A 20,548-nucleotide genomic window follows, 5' to 3' on the forward strand; every position below is an offset into this window, starting at 1 on the left:
TTTTCTGTTGCATCAGAACGTGGTGAGGACCTCACAGGAGAAGGCAAGCACAGCAGTTTAATGTTCCCTCTTCTAAAGCCACCCAAGTCATGAGGGTTCTCTCAAGCGAACCATTAACAAATGCCTGGGATTAAGGTTTTTATCATGTGACCTTCTGGGGGACACTCTCAAATTAGTAGGGTTCCAGCGGGCGAGACTGGGTGAGAGGGTTGCATCCTGTTGACTTCTGGAGGTCAGAGGGCAGCTCTCCACCCACCACAATGGTTCCAGGACTCCGACTCAGCTTGTCTTGATTGGTGGCAAGCCATCTTGCGGGCTTGTGGGACCCCTGCCTCATTTAGAACATCTTCGGTGGGTCATTCCACTGGTCTTTCTCGGGTCACCACCAGAGCAGGGCCCAGAGGGGGAAAGCCAAGGGGCAGCCTCGAGATCCGGAACTTCCCCTTTAGATGGGGCTGGACTGGGGTCGGGAAGGCACTAACTCCACCTCTCTCAAGCCTCAGCACTTGGCCGCGGGCCTGGACCAAACCCTGCTGGGCTGGGAGCCACGAAAACCAGTTTTACTTTTGGGAACCTACTCCTAGGGTGCTATCTGCGGCGGCCGCAGGTTGGGATCCTCCGATTCTGACCTTGACCAATATCAAGGTATTAAAAACAAAACTAAACAAACAAACAAAAGCTGCAAAGCTTGGGCGGGGCATGGTGGTAGCACACGCAATTAATCCCAGAACTCAACTCAGGAGGCAGAGGCAGGAGGATCTCTTGAGTTCAAGGCCTGGACTACACATGGAGACAAAACAAAGCTCAGAGATGTGCTAGGTCTGGTGGTTCGTGCCTGTGATCATGGCACTCAGGAGGCAGAGGCAGGGGGATTCTGTATTACAGGTTAGATCATGTCTCAAAAGACAAGCGCCCCTCAGGGGTGGCCTCCAGAAGGTTAAGGTTCTCCTTCTATCTTCACACACCTGACTCCCCCTCCCTTTAAGGAAAATCACATGGGGCTGCCTGTGGGTCATGCCTGTAATCCCAGCACTCTGATAGGGGCAGATCTACAGTTCAAGATCTTGGTTCAAGGCTAGCCTGGGCTACAGGGAGGCTGAAATCAAACCATGGAGAAGTTGGCAGGGGGAGGGAGCTGACTCAGGAGTACAGTGCTTGCCAAGCTCAGGGACATGAAAGAAAAGGTCACTGGGAGATTCGGGTCTGAGACTTTCCACTCTGGCCTCTAGTCCTGTTACCAAAGGGGCGGGACTCTTCAAGGACACCCTCAGGGTGTAGGCAGGTCACGGCAAACTGCTTGCTTCTCCTCCAGAACACTGCTTTGGGCACAGAAGGCTTTACTTTGCAGTATGTTAAATACAAAATGGCAGCAGCCACTGGGCGGTTGTAACAAAATTAGCTTCAGGGTGTCTAGAGAAATGTACAGTCAGAGAGGCTGGAGCTGAGCCAGGCAAACCAGGCCGGGCCACGGAGCCTGTCAGCTGCCCAGTCAGCTGCAGAAGGTCACATGAGAAGGCCCAGTTCTGGCCTGTGACAGAGTGATGCAGACAGACTCAGGCACGCCAGCAGGAGCCACTCTGCACACTGTCTTGGCTAGACCTCGGACTCTGCCCTTCCATGGGTCTGCCGCACAGGCATTCTGGAGCTGTTTAGACCTTGGGGAAACAGCCAGCAGGGACAGGTTTCTGCCTTTTCCTCAAGAAAAGAGACCACTAAAGCTGGGCGCAGTGGTGCATGCCTGCAATCCCAGCACTCGGTAAGGCAGAGGCAGGAGGATCCCAATGAGTTAAAGGCCAGCCTGGTCTACAAAGTGAAGTCCAGGACAGCCAAGGTTACACAGAGAAACCCTGTCTCAGAAAAAAAGAAAAGGGACCACTCTGTATAAGAAAATTGAAAGAGGCAGGGCATCTGAAGCTCTCCCCACAAGCCCCAGAAAAGCCAAAGTCCTTCTTGCAGTCATTTTTGGGCTCTTCTGACTGGCTGGCTGGAGGATCCAACCTCACACGGAACAGAAGGCTGGCATGAGAAGGGCAGCTGAGCAGTAGAGCTTCCTTAGACAGGTAAGAAGGCTGCCATGCCTCTGCTTCCAAAGAAAGGCCTCTTGGTGCTAGGACCAGGGGTCGACGGGCCGTGGGGCTAGCGGAAGTCTGCATTGAAAGCTCTGCCGATGACCAACCGCCTCACCTCGCTGGTCCCAGCTCCAATCTCATACAGTTTGGCGTCCCGAAGAAATCGGCCCATGGGGAAGTCGTTGATGTAACCATTCCCACCTGTGGAACAAAAGTGGGAAGAGAAAGGACAGAATTGAAGGCAGGGGGCGAAGTGAGAAAGCAAATAGAAGGCCAAGGAGTCATCCTTCAGGAATCAGAGGACTGGTTCCTTTGCATATAACCTATGAGCGTTCTCCGGACTCCCTCTCCTCTCCCTCCCAGTCTCTGTCTCTGTGTTAGGATTGGGCATGGGCCTGACACTCTAGGCGGGTGCTCTACCACTGGGTTATAATCCCAGCTCATATTTTAAAACCTCTAGGTTATCTGTATATCTAACGGACCTAAGTACCATTTAAATTGTTACTCTGGAATGTTTAGGGGATCGAGACACTAGAACAAGTCCGTGTCCAGCTTAGGTACAATTTTTCTTTCGTTTTACATTTATTTTGTGTGTATGTGTGTACATGCACATCTGCCTAGACACACGTGTAGCACTCAGAGGACAATGTGTGACATGTGTCAGCGTTCCTCCTTTCACCACGTGGGTCCTGGGGACCCAACTCAACTTTGCCAGGCTTGGTAGCACCCAAGGGTCCATCTTGTTGGTCTTTTTTCCCCCCGCCCTCCAGTGCTGGCAAAATCCCGAGCTACTGATACAGTTTTTTTCTGAACATTTCCTTCCCTTTTTGAAACAGGGTCTGCCATATTCTAGGCTAGTTTGCAACTCGCAGTGTTTAGCCATGATGACGTTGAACTTCTGACCCTCTTACCTCTGACTTCTGAGATTACAGGGGTGTATCCCCCACCACAGTGCTGGGGTGCTGGCTCTGTATGCTAATGTCCGGGTTGGCCAAGAAGTTACTCTGTAGCCTAGGCTGGTCTGAAGCTCCTGAATGCAATCCTCCTGCATTCCCAAGGGCTGGGATTATAGGAATGCACTACCATGCCCAGCCTTTTCTGACTATCTGTCGGTTAAATCCATAAGGGCCCCAGGATACGGTGGCTATGGGGGGAAGGTCTGATTAAAGAGAAGCAAAGGCAATGAGGGAACCTTGTTGGGGTCAGGACGGGACAGTGGCACTGATCTAGGAGGTCTCGAAGAGTGCTGGAGATCCAGACAAAGAGAGGGCAAACTCCGGGGCCGGGCTGAAGAGTGTCCACCTAGCTGGCCCAGAGTTCTGGATTCAGCTTGTGGCACACGCCTATGGGCCCATTACTCAGGAGGAGTAATGGGAGGTGGAGGCAGGGGAGCTGAAGTTCTAAGTCAAAGCCATCCTCAGTGACCCCACGTGCTCACCTGTGTGAGACCCCGCTTTTTAAAAAAAGGCAGAATAATAAATAAATGAATTTTAGAAAGCCAGCAGTGGTGACACAGACCTTTAACCTCAGCACTCGGGAGGCAGAGGCAGGCGAGTTTCTGTGAGTTCAAGGCCAGCCAGGGCCTCACTCTACAGAGTGTGACTTCCGGGGCAGCCAGGGCTACACAGAGACCCCTTCTCCCTCCAAAGTGCAGAATCAGTGGCTGACACGGGCAAGAGAGGTGGGATTCAAACCTAAGCCTGTGCCCTTCACAATTGGCCAAAAAATGAAGGAGACTGCTCCAGCTGGGGCATCCCTCTCCCCACTTCCTGGTGACCTTACACCAGGCAGGGAAGATAAGGACAGCTTGTAGGTTCCCTTGCCAACACCCCCTCCCCCCTTTTTTTTGGTGATAAGAGTTTCTCTGTGTAGCCCTGGCTGTCCTGGAACTCACTCTGTAGACCAGCCTGGCCTCGAACTCAGAAATCTGCCTGCCTCTGCGTCCTGAGTCCTGGGATTGAAGGTGTACATCACGACCTGGCTATTTTCTCTTTCCTTTAAAAAAATATTTGATTTTGTGTATGTGGGTACTTTGCCGGCATGCTTGTCTGTTCACCGCATTTCATGCCGGGCACTCTCAGAGGACACAGGAGGGCAGTGGTTCCCTTAGAACTACAGTTACGAGAGCTGCGAGGTGAGGGCTGGGAAGAGAAGCTGGGTCCTCCAGAACAGCAACCAGAGTTCTTCACCACTGTGTCCCGGGCCCCGCCTCCCCTCTAAGATAACAACCACCCAACTGGTAACGGACTGCCATCACCAAAACCTCCCTCTCTTCTTCGCTGCGGGCAGGGAGAGCCTAGAGGTGCCAGCCTGGCTGTGGCTGGCTTAAGGAGTGGAGAGGGACCCCGGGGGTGGGCAGTGGGGAGCCGCTCACCTAAACACTGAATGCCGTCCAGGGCTACCTGCGTGGCGCACTCGGCTGCGTACAGGATGACGCCGGCACAGTCCTGTGGAGGGAGGCTCGGCTCAGCAGGTCCTGACAAGCGCACAGGTGCCCGCCCCCGAGGGTGCCCCGCCCTCGCCCCCTCCCGCAGAGTCAGCCCTCACCTTGGCAGTGACGTGGCCCTCATCGCAGGCCTTGGCCACGTTGTAGACGTACTGTCGGCACGCCATGAGGCGGGTGTACATGTCAGCCATCTTTCCCTGCATCAGCTGGCAACGAAGAGAGCCGCGGGTCAAGGTGCTGGGACACCCTAGTTACCCACAGCAGGTCAGTGGCAAGGACGACCCGACAGCCAGGGATGAGGAACCAGGGGCCCAGAGCAGAGATGGGACTTTCCTAGGACCATGGAGACGGCAGAGAGGCCGGAGAGCTGCCTCTTGGGTGGCTAGCTTCCAGCAGCGTCTTCTCGCGAGAAAGGTGGGATTTAGAAACACAGCTCCCTTTTCTCCTAAGCTCCCGCGCTCTGCGTGCCGCCCTCCGGCCTTACAGCATCTCCTTCGTTCATCTCCGCAGGGACAGGTGGAACAGTGTGATTAAAGGCCCAAAGCTAGGCTGAATGTGAAGGGAGCTGCATTCTACGAACTCAAGCAAGGACAGGACAGCCATCCCCAGATGCACGCCTCCCTCTTCCACGTAGTGGAGCGGAAGAGGACATTTCAGCAAGCATTCCACTTACCTGGAATTGGCCAATCTTCTGGCCAAAGGCTTCCCTCACATGCAAATAGGGAATGGTGTGGTCCAGGACAGCTTGCATGATCCTGCCAAAAAGGAGAAAGACAACATGGAGGTATGATGACAGCAAGTGGGGTGGAAGGATGCCAGGGGATTAGGCCTGAGGACTGAGGTGGGAGGATGGAACTGAGTCCCCCCGAGAGAAACTCCCTGCTACCCATACTCCCTTGCACCTTTCTCTGGGATCAGGTGGGTGTGGCTGGGCAGCGGGCAGGTATGAGAGTTTGGGCTCCTTGCCTCACAACCACATTGCCTAACCTCCTCTGTCCTCACCTGACATCTGTCACTGAATGCCATTTCCCTTGTGTGTGAAGAGGTTCAATGGAGGAGGAGATTGTCTAGGACAGGCCTTGAAAGAGCTTCCCTCCTTATCGGGGCGAGGCCGTTAACCTAATAAGGAGGCCGGAGAGCTTAGGGGCCCCCAGCCTCACATATCCAGAGGCCCACCTGCTTCCTCGGTAGGCCTCCAGCCCCCTCACACTTACCCAAGGGGCCCGCCTGACAGCACCAGGCGCTCCAGGTCCAGCCCGCTCATCAGTACGTAAACACCCTTACTCTCTTGGCTCAGGATGTTAGCAGCTGCGGGGGTAAATGCCAGTCACCGAGGGCTGTTCATGGCCTCTTTACTTAGGTAAAAGGCACGAGAGTGTGTTACTCCGCCTTTAATTAGGGCTTCTCAAGTGAGAGGAAAAGCAGGCAGAAGCAGAGTCTTCAGGACCTTCCCTCTCCCCCTCCCCCCACACCATCCACAACACTACAGAGCCCCAAGATGTTAGCTCTTTCCCTTCCCACCCTGGACTCCCTTGGATGAGAAAGAAAAAGGGACTGGTTTAGAAGTAACTCCACCCCTCTTGGCTTCTTTCTACACCCGTGTCCACTAATAGCCAGACCAGAGAACTCATGGTCCCGGGGTTCTCTGCTTGGGTTCAGGGTCACCTCTCGGCAATGTTTGTGGAAGCTGCTTTGTCCAGGAGTTAGGGTGCTAGTGACCGAACCTCCTGAGCACCTACCCCCTAATAAGGACTCCTGGGCAGAATACTTGGTAGAAACTCGACAGCCTAACTGGCCTTTAAGGTTGGTGGGTGAATTTTCTTTCTTTCCTACAAAGATGGGTCTGCATGGATACTCCTTTCTAGAGACCCCTTCTGACAACAGCATGTTGTTTCGGGATGGTTTACTGCTGATGCACAGAGCAGTCCTAATTGAGGACGAGATCCATGCCCTCAGCTCTCTCGCAGTGCTACATGGTGTCACGTTTACAGCCTCAGCACAGGGGAGAAAACATCCCTGCAAAATCCAATTACCTCTCCTTCACCGAGCCTGGCTTCTGTCAGTTTATTCTGACGGGCTTTTAGCATCATTACCGAGTGTAATTCAGAGTGTTGTGGTTTAGGCACAAAATGTCCCCCTGTGGGCTGGTGTGCCGAAGGCGTGGTTGTCAGCTCAACAGTGTTCTAAGGTGGGGTTTGGGACGTGACTGGATCGTGACAGCTGGATTAACTCGGTGATGGATTCATAATTTGATGGCATTAGTGGAGACAACGGGAACTTTGAGAGGAAGAACCTCCAGGGAAAACTGGCCAGTGTGTTTGTGTGTGTGTGTGTGTGTGTGTGTGTGTCTTTCAGAGTCTAATGGGACTCCTGCCTCTTCTATCTCTGCTATTTAGCTCCCTAGGACAAGCAGTTCTCCACAGGCCCTTCTTCCCTCATGCTCTGCCTCGCTCCAGGTGCACAAGCAATGGAGCCAAAGGACCACAGACTCGATCCCTGAGACCCTGAGTAAAAACAAGTTCTTCCTTCCTTCAACCAGTTTGTTGGCTTATTTATGATGGCGACAAAAAGTCGGACTAGCTCATGTCGGCTGTACAGGCAGGTGCACAGGAGGTCTGAAGCCTGTCAGCTTCACTTTTGGCTACCAGCAAGATGTGCCGCCCACAGAGGAAACCTGTCCTTCATCTAGGCAGGCAAGCAAATAGCAGCAGGGTCTGTGGCCAGGGCAGACAGCTAGCTGTCCAGCAGCTCCAGGCCCACAGTCTTGCTGCGTATCACGGGACAGATAATGGTAGTGACCCTCTGTAATGGCGAGAAGGGCTTTCCCAACTTGCAAAGGAGTCAGGACACTTATTCTCTGGACACTCACCAGGCACCTTGCAGTCTTCAAAGATGAGCTCACAGGTGTTGGAGCCCCGCATGCCCAGCTTGTCCAGCTTCTTGGAGGTACTAAAACCAGGCATACCCTTTACAGGAAACCAGAGGAGACCCTGGTTAGACCTGCCCCAGAGGAGGGCTAATAAAGGGGAAGCTCACTTTACCTACAGGTTCTGAGAGCTGCCCAGCACGCCACCCTCTCACGCCCGAGTTCTCCCTCTGAATGCAAATCTCCAGTCTTCACACCTGCCAGCCTCATTCCCAACCCCTCTGCTGACACCCTCCATCTCCCCAGTTCTCAGGGAAGCATTCGGTCCCCAGATCTCCTCACTCTCCCAGGGAGGTAACTCCAAAGACACTCTCTCAGCCCATGCCAATCTGCTCTTTCGCCACCTGTTCCTAAAGGAACAGGCTCCAGCCTTCTACATGCTTTGACGGGGATGACACAGCAGGTCGCCAAGTGCCCAGGGGAGGAATGACACACACTGCTGCTACCTGTTACCTCCCGTCCTTCCCAGTTCCAATTTTAGCTACTCCCGCCTCCTCATGGAGTATGCTGCCAACCTTCAGACCACGTACTTGAACTCCAGCATTCCCCTGCAGCTGGGTCCCCAAGCCTCAGTGGCACCTGCCCTCTTTGCTCAACATCCATAGGCAGACGGCATGAAGCTGACACCTGCTCTCTAAACTTACATATTTCCAGCTTTTTTTCCAGGGTAGGGCACACGCCTTTAATCCCAGCACTTGGGAGGCAGGGGCAGATGGATCTCTGTGAGTTCAAGGGCAGCCTGGTCTAGGCCAGCCGGAGCTACACAATGAGACACCATCGTATAAAAAAGCAAAAACAAAACAACAAAAAAACTTCCTGTTTTATTTTCTGTATGCTGAAAACGATCATGTTTCCTGTTTTTTAGTTTTTCTGTTTTGTTTTCTCTTCAAGGTGAGAGGTTTCTCCACATAGCTCTGGCTGTCCTGGAACTTGCTCTGTGGACATGGGTGGCCCCCAACTCACAGAGATCTGCCTGCTTCTGCCTCCCGAGTGCTGGGCTCAAAGGCGTATGCCACCACCGCCCAGCTGTTTTAGTTTTTTGAGACAAAGTCTTGCTTGCTGTATAGCCATGGACCTCACGACAAAGACCAGGCTAGCTTCAAACTTACGGCTGCTTGTCAAGTGCCGCACAGATTACAAACACACGTCACCTCATCTGGCTCATTTTAAAACAAAGCCAAACCCAAAATGGAACTCTTGGACTTGAGTCTAACTCCTGATGTATCTTGTCGTTGTCCACACTATCAGAGGTGAGGTGTCCATATCAACATTTGCATTCCCATCCATGCCTCAGTCTCCCCAAAGCTCTTGCTCAGCTCGTTAAGAGCATCTCATTGGTTTCTTTTCCATTTTCTTCTCCTCGACTCTATGGACAGCTTTACTGTCTTCAAACTTGACCCAGCCTGTTGTAAGTGATGATTAATATTTATTATTGATACATCTTTTGATAGGAGGAGCCAGAGGATAGGAAGGTATGGAAGGAGAGGGGGAGAGAAGGGCAGGAGGGAGCTGGGAGAGAGGTCTTGGAATGACATGGAGAGACAGACTGGACCTAATGTATCCCTAAAAGCAGGTATAATAGGTTAATCTAAATGTTAGGAAACTATGAGGGCTTGGAGGTTTAGGATGGAGTAACTATTGCCCAGCATTGTGTTCTAGGTTAATTAAATAAATCAGTCTCTGTGTGGTGATTTGGTTATACAGCTGTTTAGGATTAACAGCTGTATTAATCATCACTTACAACACCAGCCTCTCAAGGTCTTTCTCTCCTTATTTTGTTTGTTTCTTCCTCCTCCTCCTCCTCTTTTTGTAGTGATAAGCTGAAACCTAGGGTCTATACATTCTAGGCAGCTGCTCTACCACTAAGCAACTCCTCCAGCACCAGACTTTGAGGCTACCTGTTTTTGTTTGTTTGTTTTGTTTTTTGAGACAGGGTTTCACTGTTCTGGTCTGACTTTGTAGACCAGGCTGACCTCGAACTCACAGAGATGCGGCTGCCTCTGCTTCCCTGAGTGCTGGGATAGGCTACCTTCTGCTCACCCACCACCTCCTGGGTGCGGGAGTACAGAACACTGATCTCAACCTCCACCGGGTGGAAGGAATGGGTTATCTCTGTCACTGTTGTTAGAGGTGGAGTCTCTATGATCTCATGCCCACTACCCTCACCTTCTCCACCAGGAAGGCTGTGATGCCCCGAGAAGCTGGCACGACAGTCAGGTTTGTCTTGGCATAGACAACTAGGACATCAGCATCAGGGCCATTGGTGATCCAGAACTTGTTGCCGTTCAGAACGTAGTAATCTCCTAAGGGCAGGGCAGGGCAGGGCAGGGCAGGGCAGGGCAGGGCATGGTCTCTTGTCCTGGTCAGCCAGTCAGCCCACAGAACTGCTGCCGCCCAGCTAAGAGCTGGTACTGGGAACCAGCAGAGACCGCCCCCAACCGCTACGCCCTCACCCTGGCTTTGTTTTTCTGTCTTTTCCTGCTGCCCCGTGGCAAATGGCCTTACCTTTCTTTTCTGCTTTCAGCTTCATGGAGACAACATCAGAGCCAGCATTGGGCTCACTCATGGCCAGGGCACCGATGAACTCACCACTGATGAGCTAAAAGGGAAACCGAAACCTGTTTGGTTAGGACATGGGAGCTGCTCCCCAAGACTGCCCCTTCCTGCCCACTTTCTGCCCCTCAAACCGCCCCCCCCCCAGCAAAGCAAGTATTTACAAAGCCTCTCTTCCACTCCGGCTTGCCCCAGTTTTTGGGTTCTAGGGTCTCACACATGCTAAGCAAGGAATTTACCACCGAGCCCTCCCCTTGCTCCCCAGTCTTTATGTTTTAAAAATTGTATTTTAACTTATTTGCTCTGCGTGCGTGTGTGTGTTTGTATCAGAGGATTATGTGTGGGAGTTGGTTTTTTCTCCATCGTGTGTTTCAAACTCAGGTCACCAAACTTGGTGGCAGGCACCTATACAACTAATCCATCTCACTGGCTCCCATTTGATTTTTGAGACCGGGTCTTGCCAAATCCTCCTGCTCTGTCTCCCAAGCAGCTGAATCTCTACATTTATGTCATAAGTCATCACAGTGCTGGCTGAAGGTTTCTTTCTTCTTTTTAGTTTTGTCTTTAGAGACAGGGTTTCTCCGTGCAGCCCTGGCTGTCCTGGAACTCACTCTGCAAACCAGGCTGGCCTCGAACTCACCCAGCTCCACCTGACTCTGCCTCCGGAGTGCCAGGATTAAGGTGTTAAGCTCTGTCCTTGTTTTCTTTTTTTTGGAGTGTTGTATGTTTACATGTGTGCAAGTGTGAGAGGCACACAGACACACATGTACTCGTACATGTAGAGACTAGGGATCAATACCAAGGATCCTCCTCTATTGCTCTCCAGCTTATTAACTTATTTCCTTGCTTCACCTGCATGCATGTCTGCATGTATGTGTGCGGTGCCCAAAGTGGCCAGAATCATGCAGTCATAGAGGGCTGTGAGTCACCATGTGGGTGCTGGGAATTGAACTTGGGTCCTCTAAAAGGGCAGTCAATATTCTTATCTAATGGGCCATCTCTCCAGCCCCCTCAGGTATTGACTTAAGCATTTTAAAGCAGTCTTGGTCCCTTTCCTGATTATATTTAGTTCGTGGCAGCCAGCCAAGGGTGAGAATGTGCTTGGCTCCCCCCGAGGGAGAGCTTGTCATAGGGTGGTTGTGTTCAGTCAGCGGGTGTCTGCATTCCCACCTCCTCACCTTAGGCAGGTATTTCTCTTTCTGTGCCTCATTCCCGTTGCGAACGATCTGGTTGACACAGAGGTTGGAGTGAGCGCCATAGCTGAGCCCTATTGCTCCAGAGACCCGGGATATCTCTTCCATCACCAACACGTGTTCTAAGTAGCCCAGGCCAGAGCCACCATACTGAACTGGGAGCGGGGCCGTGTGGGAAGCAGAAAGGGAGCCAGGTTACATTGGCACACAGACAGGAACCTTACATTAACTGGCAGAGCAGAGACACCCTGGAAGCCAGCCCAAGCTCCGCCAGCAAGGTCGGAGGCTTGTGGCCAGGGTCTCTGCTCAGAAGGGCACAGGACTGGTTCTGCTTGCCGCAGGGGCGAACTGCAGTTTGGAAGATCATCATCTCCAACACTGGCTTTATCCCAGACATTGTCAGCGAGGACAAGCAAGAGCCCCGAGCACACACTCTTCGGAAGTCACAGGAGGCAGAAGCAGATGGATGATGGAAGAAGGCAAGGAAACACAAAGGGGGGGGGGGCGGCGGAGGGGCCTACATTCAGAGCAGCAAATCAGCTACAGACTGCGTGTGCTGAGGCCTTGGGAAGGAGAGATTGTGAAAAACAAAACAACTTATCAGTGTTTTTTACCTACCTATGTGTATATTTATGCCACATGTGTACCAATGCCCCCAGAGACCAGAAGAGAACCCTCCTGGCCTCCCTAGAGTAGCAGTTCTCAACCTGTGGGTTACAACCCTTTGACAAACCTCTATCCCCCCCAAAAAATTATTACTGTTCATGACAGTAACAAAACTGCAGTTATGAAGTAGCAATGAAAATACTTTTATGGCTGGGGGGGTCACCACAACAGGAGGAACTGTATTACAGGGTCTCGGCTACCTGAGGCCTTATCTCAAAAATTAAGAAGGATAGGAAAAGAAAGTGAAAAAGAGAAAGCATGTTTTCCTTAATAGCTGTTTCAGAAAAAAAAATAAATAAATAAAGTGGCTGGGTCCATTGGTCCCTTAGCTCAGCTGCCTGTAAAGACCCTGAGAACAGGCTCCTTCTGATTGATTGATCAGGCTGCCCGATGCTCTACAGAGCTGCAGCTCCAGGAAAATAAGCAGGAAAGCAGAACTCCTCCCGTCTGGCTTGCAGGACTGGGGCTAGCTGGTGTCACTTGAACGGCGAAAGAACACATTCAAGTCTGACAGAGTGAGTTCAAGGCCAGCTCCAGCAACTTCCGGAGATTAGGTTTCAAGATAAAATAATAGGAAAATGGTGGGGACAGAGTGGGGCATAGTTCAGTGTTAGGAATCTTGTCTGGCATATGCAAGGCCTTAGGTTCAATCCCCAGTAAAAATAATAGCCTTCGCTTTCTTTTCTTTTGTTTCTTTCTACTATTTTTTTCTTCTTTTTTATTTTGAGGCAGGGTTTTACTGTGTAGCCTTGGCTGTCCTGGGCTCGCTCTGTAGACCAGTCTGGCCTCGCACTCACAGAGATCCACCTGCCTCTGCCTCCCTAGAGCTGAGATTAAAGGCGTGCACCACCACACCTGGCTCTTTAGTGCTGCGCATCAAACCTAGGGCTTCATACAAAGTATACGCTCTTTCTACTAAGCTACACTCTGAGCCCCAGCTCTCCAGATTCCCTCCATCCTTCCTTCCAGATTTTTTTATTTATTACGTATACAGTGTTCTGCCTGCATGTGTGCCTGCACACCAGAAGAGGGCACCAGATCTCATTATAGATGGTTGTGAGCCACCATGTGGTTTCTGGGAATTGAACTCAGGACCTTTGCAAGAGCAGCCAGTGCGCTTAACCTCTGAGCCATCTCTCTACCCCCCTCCCCAATTTCTTTCTTTACTTCTTTTTTCCTTTTCTTTCTTTCACTTCTCAAACTTATGCTGTTCCTGCCTTACATTTGAGTATTGGGATTTCAGACACCACTGTGTTTCTGCCTTGTTGAGGACACACAGACATTGTAGCAAATCAACTGCATCCTCACCCTCTCCCTCAGGGTATCATGCACCTTAGGGTGGCCTTGAACCTACAACCTTCCTATCTCTATCCCTCAAGTGTAGAGGGATTTTAAACTGCTTCTTTGTTCCATAAAATATATTCTAATTTAGAAACATATTATGTTGGGTAAGATCAGAAACCCTTAAAGCACAAAGAAAAATCTTGTTTGGGGGTTCTCAAAAGGCCCTCCCCCAAACTCCCTCACACCGACATGATTAAATGCGTCATCCAGTGGCTTTTTTTATATCATTATTCATGTAACTTCCGGAGGTCAACTCAAATCCCAGGACCTATGCCACTTCAGGAGGATACAAGATGAAATATACAGACACAAGTCCAACAGACACCTGCATCCTTGGTTTCCGGACCCCTCTCCGATACCAAATCCAGGCATGTCTTACACAAAATGGCAATATAATTTATGTATACCTGCCCACATTCCTATATTATAAAGAGTACAGGTTTTATACAAATAGTTGTCAGCTTATTTCCCCTTAAATTTTTTTTTTTTAGATTTATTTTATTTTATGCACATGAGTGTTTGTATGTATGTGCAAGCCTGGTATACTTGGTTGCCAGATCTCCTGGAACTAGAGCCAACAGTGCCTGTGTGCCACCGTGTGGGTACCGGAAACGGAAGTCGGGTCCTTTGCAAGGGCAACAGGGGCTCTTCACCGCCGAGCCATCTCTCCAGCCACACCACCACACCCCCTTTTTTTTGAGCCAGGGTCTTAGCTCTATAGCCTAGGTCAGCTTGCCTAACAGTCTTCCTGCCTTACCCTCCGGGTACGGGATAGGAAGCAGCTGTTCTTAATGGTTTGGGAAAGAGCGACAGGACAAAGAGTCGGTTGCGTTGCTCTCCCGCCCCAGGAGTGAGGCTGGATGAGGAGGTCAACAGCTCACACATTCGCTGGTACAACCACCCAGGCAGAGTGAGAGAAGGCAACACAGAGCCAGAATATGCCAGCTCCCTGCCTCCCCCACCCCAACCACCCAAACAAGTCATGGCATCCATAGGGCACATCCCTCCTAGTCCCATTTCTGACCCCAAATGAGCTCTGGGGACAAGCTGAAAGCAGAGGCTTTAGGCTGTCCCTCAGGGGCGTACCTCTTACAGGCCACTGGTGAGACAGAGCTTAGGAATCACCTAGAGAAAGCTGATCAACAAGGGCGGTGACCTGACTTAGAATTTTCTAAACTTCCCAGAATCCTCTGGAGGAGTCTGTAGAGCATGCGGATTGTCCAGGGTGCAGGCTCGCACTCAGTCTTCAGTGTGGAATAAGCAGAGTCTATGGGATCCTGCCTTCTGCCGTCACTGGTGAGTGAGAACGTCTTCTCTGTGCTCAGTGGGTGCTGCCTCAGGTTCAGGGGGGAGGAAGTTCTTTGGGAATGGTCCTTCTCCCCTCTTCCTGTCTGATTTCTCTTGAGTGTATGTATGGCGAAGCGTGCGCACGTGTGTATGTGAGTGCACACACCTGTGGACACGTGTGGGCATCCTCTCCTCACTCCCTACCGTTTTTTTGTGAAATGAGTAGCCAAGGAGCCCCAGCAAGCCCCCCACCCCCACCCAGTGTCAGCAGCCGTCAGTGCGGGAACTACAGACATCGGGGCGGGACAGGCTTGGCTTTTACATAGTGCTGAGATCTGAGCTCTGGCCCTCAGGTTTACACAGCAAGTGCTCTTCGCTTGAGCCTTCTCTCCAGCCCCTTGGTTTTTTTTTTTTTTGTTGTTGTTGTTTTTTTTTTAATCAGGGTCTCACTCCGTGAACTAGGATAGCCTGCAACTTACTGTACTGCACAGGCTGTCCTTGAACAAAGAGTAGGCCTCCTGTTTCAGCCCCCTGAGTGCCGGGGTTAAAGGGATGTGCCACCATGCCCACTTCCCTTCCTGCCTGTTCTGGCAACGGAGGGAGTTCTCTTAAGGGAAAGAAGCCATACTCACCAGGGGCCGTGATGCCCAGGACTCCCAGGCTCCCTAGCTGCTTCCAGAACTCCTGTCAACAGAGGAGAGTGGGACGAGTGATGAGGAGGCAGTTAGCCATGTGTGGCCAGAACAAGAACAAGCCATTCAGAGGGAGAAGCTGTACTCACTCCCTCCTCAAGCAGCGAGGCCCCTGTCGCTAGGACACGGTGTGCACCTTTCTAGGCAAAAGTGCACTGGGGGCCACCCCGCCCCCAGAAGCCTCCACTCCCACCCTCACCCCTGCAGCTCACCCTCAGGTTCTTGAACTCGTTGATTTGATCAATCTCTTGGGCCTTGGGAGCCAGGTGCTCCTGAAGGAACTTTGACATAGTCTGACGAAGCTAGAGGGAGAGAGGCAGACAGAGACTACTGAGAGCAAGACAGGACTGCCCCTGTGGTTGAAACGGCACATTCAGGGAGCTAGGCCACAGGCAGTCTCCCCACGAAGAATCAGGTTGAGGCTTAGCGGCCCCTCTAAATTATGCTTCATTAGAGGTGACTGTGCAGGCAGGTTCTTTGACAACCGGACAGAAGCTAGTCATCAGAAGGAGGGAGCCTCAACCAAAAAAAAAAAAAAAAAAAAAGTTTCCATAATATGGGACTGCTGCAGACTATCCTGTTGGGCATTTTCTTAAGTAGTGATCAATGGGGGTAGGGCCTAGTCTATTGTGGGTGGGGCCTCCCCAGAGATGGTGAGTGGTCCTGGGTTCTATAAGAAAGCAGGCTGAGCAAGCCACGAGGAGCAAGCCAGTAAGCAGCACTCTCCCCCATGGCCTCTGCATCGGCTCCTGCCTCCAGGTTCCTGCCCTGTTTGGGTTTCTGCCCTGGCTTCCTTCAAGGAGGAACTGTAAGCCAAATAAACCTTTTCCTCTGCAGCTTAGTTTTTGTCATGGTGTTCACTATAGCAACAGTAATCCTAACTAGGACAATGACCGCACCCTCTTTCGTAAGATTCTTGGTTTAGACATCTTGGAAATGATTAAGACATTATCATTTTATTAATTTTAAGATTGAGTTTTGCCCAAGCTGACCTTGAATTCATGTACCCTAGCCTCTTAAGTATTGAAAAAGATTCTATCAATCATCTATCTATCTATGTATCTATGTATCTATCTATGTATCTATGTATCTATCTATCTAACAGAGCTTGCCTCAGGTTTATCTGTAAAAACAGCATAGGACACAGGTCATCTGTAAATAGTGTGTAGGTGGATGTGTCACACCAGTCCGTCTGTCTTCACATTAGCAGAAGTCTTTCCTGTGTGGCCTTCACAGGGGCCTGGGCACCTTTGGGAGCCTGAGCTGGAGCTGAAGCCTGGGCCTTAGCTGGAGCTGCGGCCTCTGCCTTGGTTTGAACCTTGGCCTTTGGTTGGTAGAGCCTATGACCCTAGGCCATGTAGCTTCAAATCTGATTCCCAAGCTTGGGGTGAGCGATGAAAGCCAGACAGCTGAGGTTGCGGCCGGGGGCCTTTGGCATCTTGGGTTTAACAGCTGCAGGCTTCAAAGGGGCTTTGATGGCCTCTTGCACACTCACTGCCTTTGCATTGTTTGCCTGCATCTTCTTCAGGCCTTTCCTGTTGTGCTTCTTGGCAAAGCGCATGTTCCTCAGGAACGTGGGGTCCACCCCCTTAAGAGATTCATGCCTTTGTGACCGGGCTTTCTTGAGGCCATTTCTGTGCCATCTTCAGGACTGGTTGGTGTGTTGCGCGGTTTCTTGGACTTGGCCATGACTGCATGGTAACCCACAGCTTCCGCACTCTCTGGCGTGCAGGCACACATGCAGATAAAATGCTCATACATAAAATAAATAAATAAAATCTTAAAAAAAAAAAAAAGCTAGTTATGGTGGTAAGGAGGCAGGCAGAGCTCTGTGAGTCCAGCCAGGTTTATATAGTGAGACGCTGTCTCAGAGAGAGAGAATGAACACATTGTAAGAGGGGATATGTTTAAAGTGCGTGGAAAAGTCTTTACGCAACCCAACCCCGTGCCCAGTGAATAGACACAAATGGGGTGTGTGTTGGGGGGGGGGGGCGGATGCATTATAAATCTGGATATAGAGATCCAGGCATGTAACCCAGCCCTCAGGAAGCCAGGCAGGAAGACGGCTAAAATGTCCAGGTCCCCCTGGCCATTAGCAACATCCTGTCTCAAAACAAAGAATGTATGCAACTGTAAATGAGGGTGATACTGAAGGTGTTCAGGTGAGAGCACTGGGACAGTATTGATTTGAGAAGGCAAGTGAGGGGTGGACACGTGCTTCGGTGGTTAAGAGCGTGTGCTGGCTGGTTTTCTTTTTTTTGTTTGTTTGTTTGTTTTTTGTTTTTTTTTTTTTGTTTTTTTTTGGCTGGTTTTCTATCAGTGTGATACAAGCTTTGCGTCATTAGAGAGGGAGCCTCATTTGAGAAAATGCCCCCAACAAGAGGCATAAGCTTATTAAGTGATTTAATCGGGGTATTTTCTTAATTAGTGACTGATGGGCGAGGGCACAGTCCATTGTAGGTGGGGCTGTCTCTGGCCTGGTGGTCCTGGGTTCTAAGAGTGGCTAAGCAAGCTAGGAGGAGCAAGGCAGTAAGCAGCACCCCTCCATGGCCTCTGTATCAGCTCCTGCCCACAGGTTCCTGTCATGTTTCAATTCCTGTCCAGGCGTGGTGGCACATGCCTGTAATCCTAGCACTTGGGGAGGTAGAGGCAGGTGGATTGCAGTGAGTTCAAGGCCAGCCTGGTCTACAAATCCAGGACACCCAAGGCCACACAGAGAAACCCTGTCTGGAAGAATCAGACAGACAAACAGACAAAAAACAGAAAGAAAGTAGGCTGAGCAGGCCAGTGTCTCTCCAGAGCAATGATGGACCTACCCAAGGGTGCCGCTTTTGCAGGTTCAATCCCCGGCACCCACATGGAGGCTCAGAACCTTCCCTAGCTCCAATCCCAGGAGACAGGACACCTTCTTCTATCCTCTGCAGGCACCAGGTAAGGTAAGCTGTGCACATACACACAAAACACTCATACACATAAGTCAAGTAAATCTAAAATTAACTCACAAAGGTAAATGAGTCAAGCAGCGAACATCCAGTTCCTTTATTAACATAGGCTGGTACAAGAACAAAAACAGCACTCCATACGAATGTGTCACAAGCGTGGGAGCGTTATATCCTAAGTGTGTTTGCCTCAAAGGTCTGAATGTAATCATTATTTCCCAGGACACAGGGAAAGTAACAGCTCAGGAACCAGACAACGGGCTAGTGGAAACGACAAGCTGGACCTTAGAATCCCGGAAGATTCTAAGACAGAAGGTGCTCTGGGGTTTCCAGATTCTTCCTCCACCCAGGTTAACATTCACAGCAACACTGGCCCTTGGTCATACATATACATATATATATATACATACATACATACATACATACATACATACTCATTCCCAGGACCCAAGCATCCTTGGGAATTACTCATTGCCTTTAATTAGCCAGAACAGTCTTAAACCCAGCAATACGAGGAGGCAACCTGTATGAACATATTTTTCAAGATCTTGTCCAGCTTTGTGTGTTAGGCCTTGATGAGGGGAAGAAAGCAAACTAAGATTGCATCTCAGAACTCCTTAAAGCCTTCCAATGCAAGAAAACAGTGCCCTGGTGGTTATGGCTCAACCATACATAAACGGAGAACCACAGTTTTAAGCCACCTGGTGTGGTGGTACACGCCTTTAATCCCACCATTCTGGAGGCAGAAGCAAGAAGATCACTAGAGTTGTAGGCTGGCCTGGTCTACAAGGCAAAGTCAAAACTATACATACTGAGACCCCAGGGAAGGAGATAGATACATATAGAGAACAGGCTGCATTGTAAGTGATTGCCACCGAAGGTGGGGGAAACCAATCTGCCCAACCAGTCCAGTCTCCCAGGAGCTTTGGTCCTTACTCTTCTAACTCCTTCTAGCAGGAGTTCAAAGTGAGGAATCCTTTCGCCTTGCTGTCTCAGATCTTCCCTCGTTAAAGATAACGATGAGAGCAGAGGCTTGGGCATTGAGATCACTAGCAAGGAGAAGGGCGCGCAGTTTCTCTCCCTAGCTTCCAAGGCCCGGCAGGCACAAGTCATTTGTAGGGTAAGACACGGGGCACGAGGCCTCCGGGCAGGCCTCCCTACCTGCTTCTGTTCCCCGCTTAACCCGTTGACATCATCGTCCACAGGCAGTAGTGAGTGGGACCGCCGCGGGACAGCGAGGGGAGACGGTGATGGCCGCAGTCTCCAAGTGGTCACCCGCCGGCCCAGCAGCCTGGTCACAGTCGCCATCTCTGTTTTGAGCCAGGAGCTTGGGGGGGTGTTTTAGCCTACAGTCCACCAATCCTAGCTTCCCCGTTCCGTCCAATCGGAAAGGGGGTGGGTCTTCAGCGGCCAATCGCGCTCGGAGGCCAGAGCCAGGCAAGCCAATCCGCCGTGACGCGGTAACCAGTCCCAAGCTCCCTGGCTGGCCCGGCTCCCGGACTTCCTTAAGCGTTCTTCTTGGGGAGGAGAGTCCCTGACGCGTGGAGTTCACATCGTAACCTTTACCGTAACCGTGAATCTGCAGAAGACTTACCTTCATGGGAAGGCAACATGGGGTGGTCCGGGCGCCTAGTTTGGAGTCATGAAAAAACTGTCCAAACAGATCCGGGCTTGCGAAGGGCTGGAAGGAATCTCTCGTTCTAGAGCACCGACCTGCAACAGGGAGGTTCGCTCTGTTATGACGTAACGGGCTATGTTGAGCGAAAGAGGCTGCTGCCCTCCAGGTTCTGGAAGGACTTTTTCTCCTGGGGATGACAGGGCAGGAAGGGAAGAGTGGGCTTCGGGGTTCCCTGAAGAACAGAACAAAACCAAACCCCCCAAAACCCACGTGTGTGAAGAGTCTACAGACCCACTAGAACTTTCTGGTCGTGCAGACGGGGCTGCTGCAGATTTACAGCCCAAATTCTCCTGGGGAATCTTTCGTCCCTGTGGTAGCCATTTCTCTCCACCTGCGGGTAAACCTCACCGGTTCGTGCTGAACCCTTGAAAGCTGTCACGGCTGGATCCCGGGGCACGCTGCCACCTGTTAACCCGCAAACAGGAAGTGCGCAGAGGCCAGAGCTCGGCTGTGAGGCTGGGGAGCTGGCTCCTTGGCCGAGAGTGTTTGCCGCTCCTCCTAGAGGACCCGAGCTCCATTCCCCCGACCCAAACGGCAGCACACAACTGCCAGTGATTCCAGTTTCGGGGATCCTAGGACTCTGGCCCCCAGCATTTTAGAGTGCTGCACGCGCGTGCACATACCGCCCCTCCTCCCCGCCCCCCGAGAGTGACAGAGAGGCAGACAGAGGGAAAGAGACAGAGTTTATTTTAGCTCACAATGGTTGCAGTCAATCATAGCAAGGAAATCAAGGCAGGAGCTCAGCTAGTCACGCT

General features: G+C 51.2%; 1 protein-coding gene and 1 long non-coding RNA gene across 2 annotated transcripts; one reads left to right on the top strand and one right to left on the bottom strand.

Annotated features, from left to right (window-relative positions):
* Positions 1–1,320: 1,320 nt before the first annotated feature.
* Ivd (isovaleryl-CoA dehydrogenase) lies at positions 1,321–19,456 on the bottom strand. Its single transcript, XM_021640603.2, has 12 exons — positions 19,277–19,456; positions 15,389–15,478; positions 15,117–15,168; positions 11,173–11,342; positions 9,947–10,040; positions 9,608–9,744; positions 7,385–7,481; positions 5,730–5,823; positions 5,189–5,270; positions 4,617–4,721; positions 4,444–4,516; positions 1,321–2,270 (listed from the first exon to the last, which is right to left on the bottom strand). Exons 1-12 carry the CDS (start codon positions 19,421–19,423, stop codon positions 2,137–2,139), a joined length of 1,275 nt encoding a protein of 424 aa, XP_021496278.1. The 5' UTR covers positions 19,424–19,456; the 3' UTR covers positions 1,321–2,136.
* Positions 4,757–7,045, top strand: LOC132648998 (uncharacterized). Its single transcript, XR_009587380.1, has 3 exons — positions 4,757–4,929; positions 5,026–5,299; positions 6,912–7,045. It is a non-coding gene; the product is annotated as an uncharacterized LOC132648998 (long non-coding RNA).
* Positions 19,457–20,548: the final 1,092 nt, after the last annotated feature.

The sequence above is a fragment of the Meriones unguiculatus genome, chromosome 18, assembly GCF_030254825.1.
Source record: "Meriones unguiculatus strain TT.TT164.6M chromosome 18, Bangor_MerUng_6.1, whole genome shotgun sequence".
In the NCBI taxonomy this organism is placed as follows: domain Eukaryota; kingdom Metazoa; phylum Chordata; class Mammalia; order Rodentia; family Muridae; genus Meriones; species Meriones unguiculatus.

What these genes read in the sequence shown, in the direction of transcription:
- Ivd (XM_021640603.2), bottom strand. Translation starts at nt 19,423, where the DNA reads ATGGCGACTGTGACCAGGCTGCTGGGCCGGCGGGTGACCACTTGGAGA. An exon ending in TGAAGACTGCAAGGTGCCTG is followed by an intron (nt 5,824 to 7,384) that starts GTGAGTGTCCAG and finishes TTACCCCCGCAG; the next exon opens with CTGCTAACATCCTGAGCCAA. An exon ending in GGACGGCATTCAGTGTTTAG is followed by an intron (nt 2,271 to 4,443) that starts GTGAGCGGCTCC and finishes TTTGTTCCACAG; the next exon opens with GTGGGAATGGTTACATCAAC.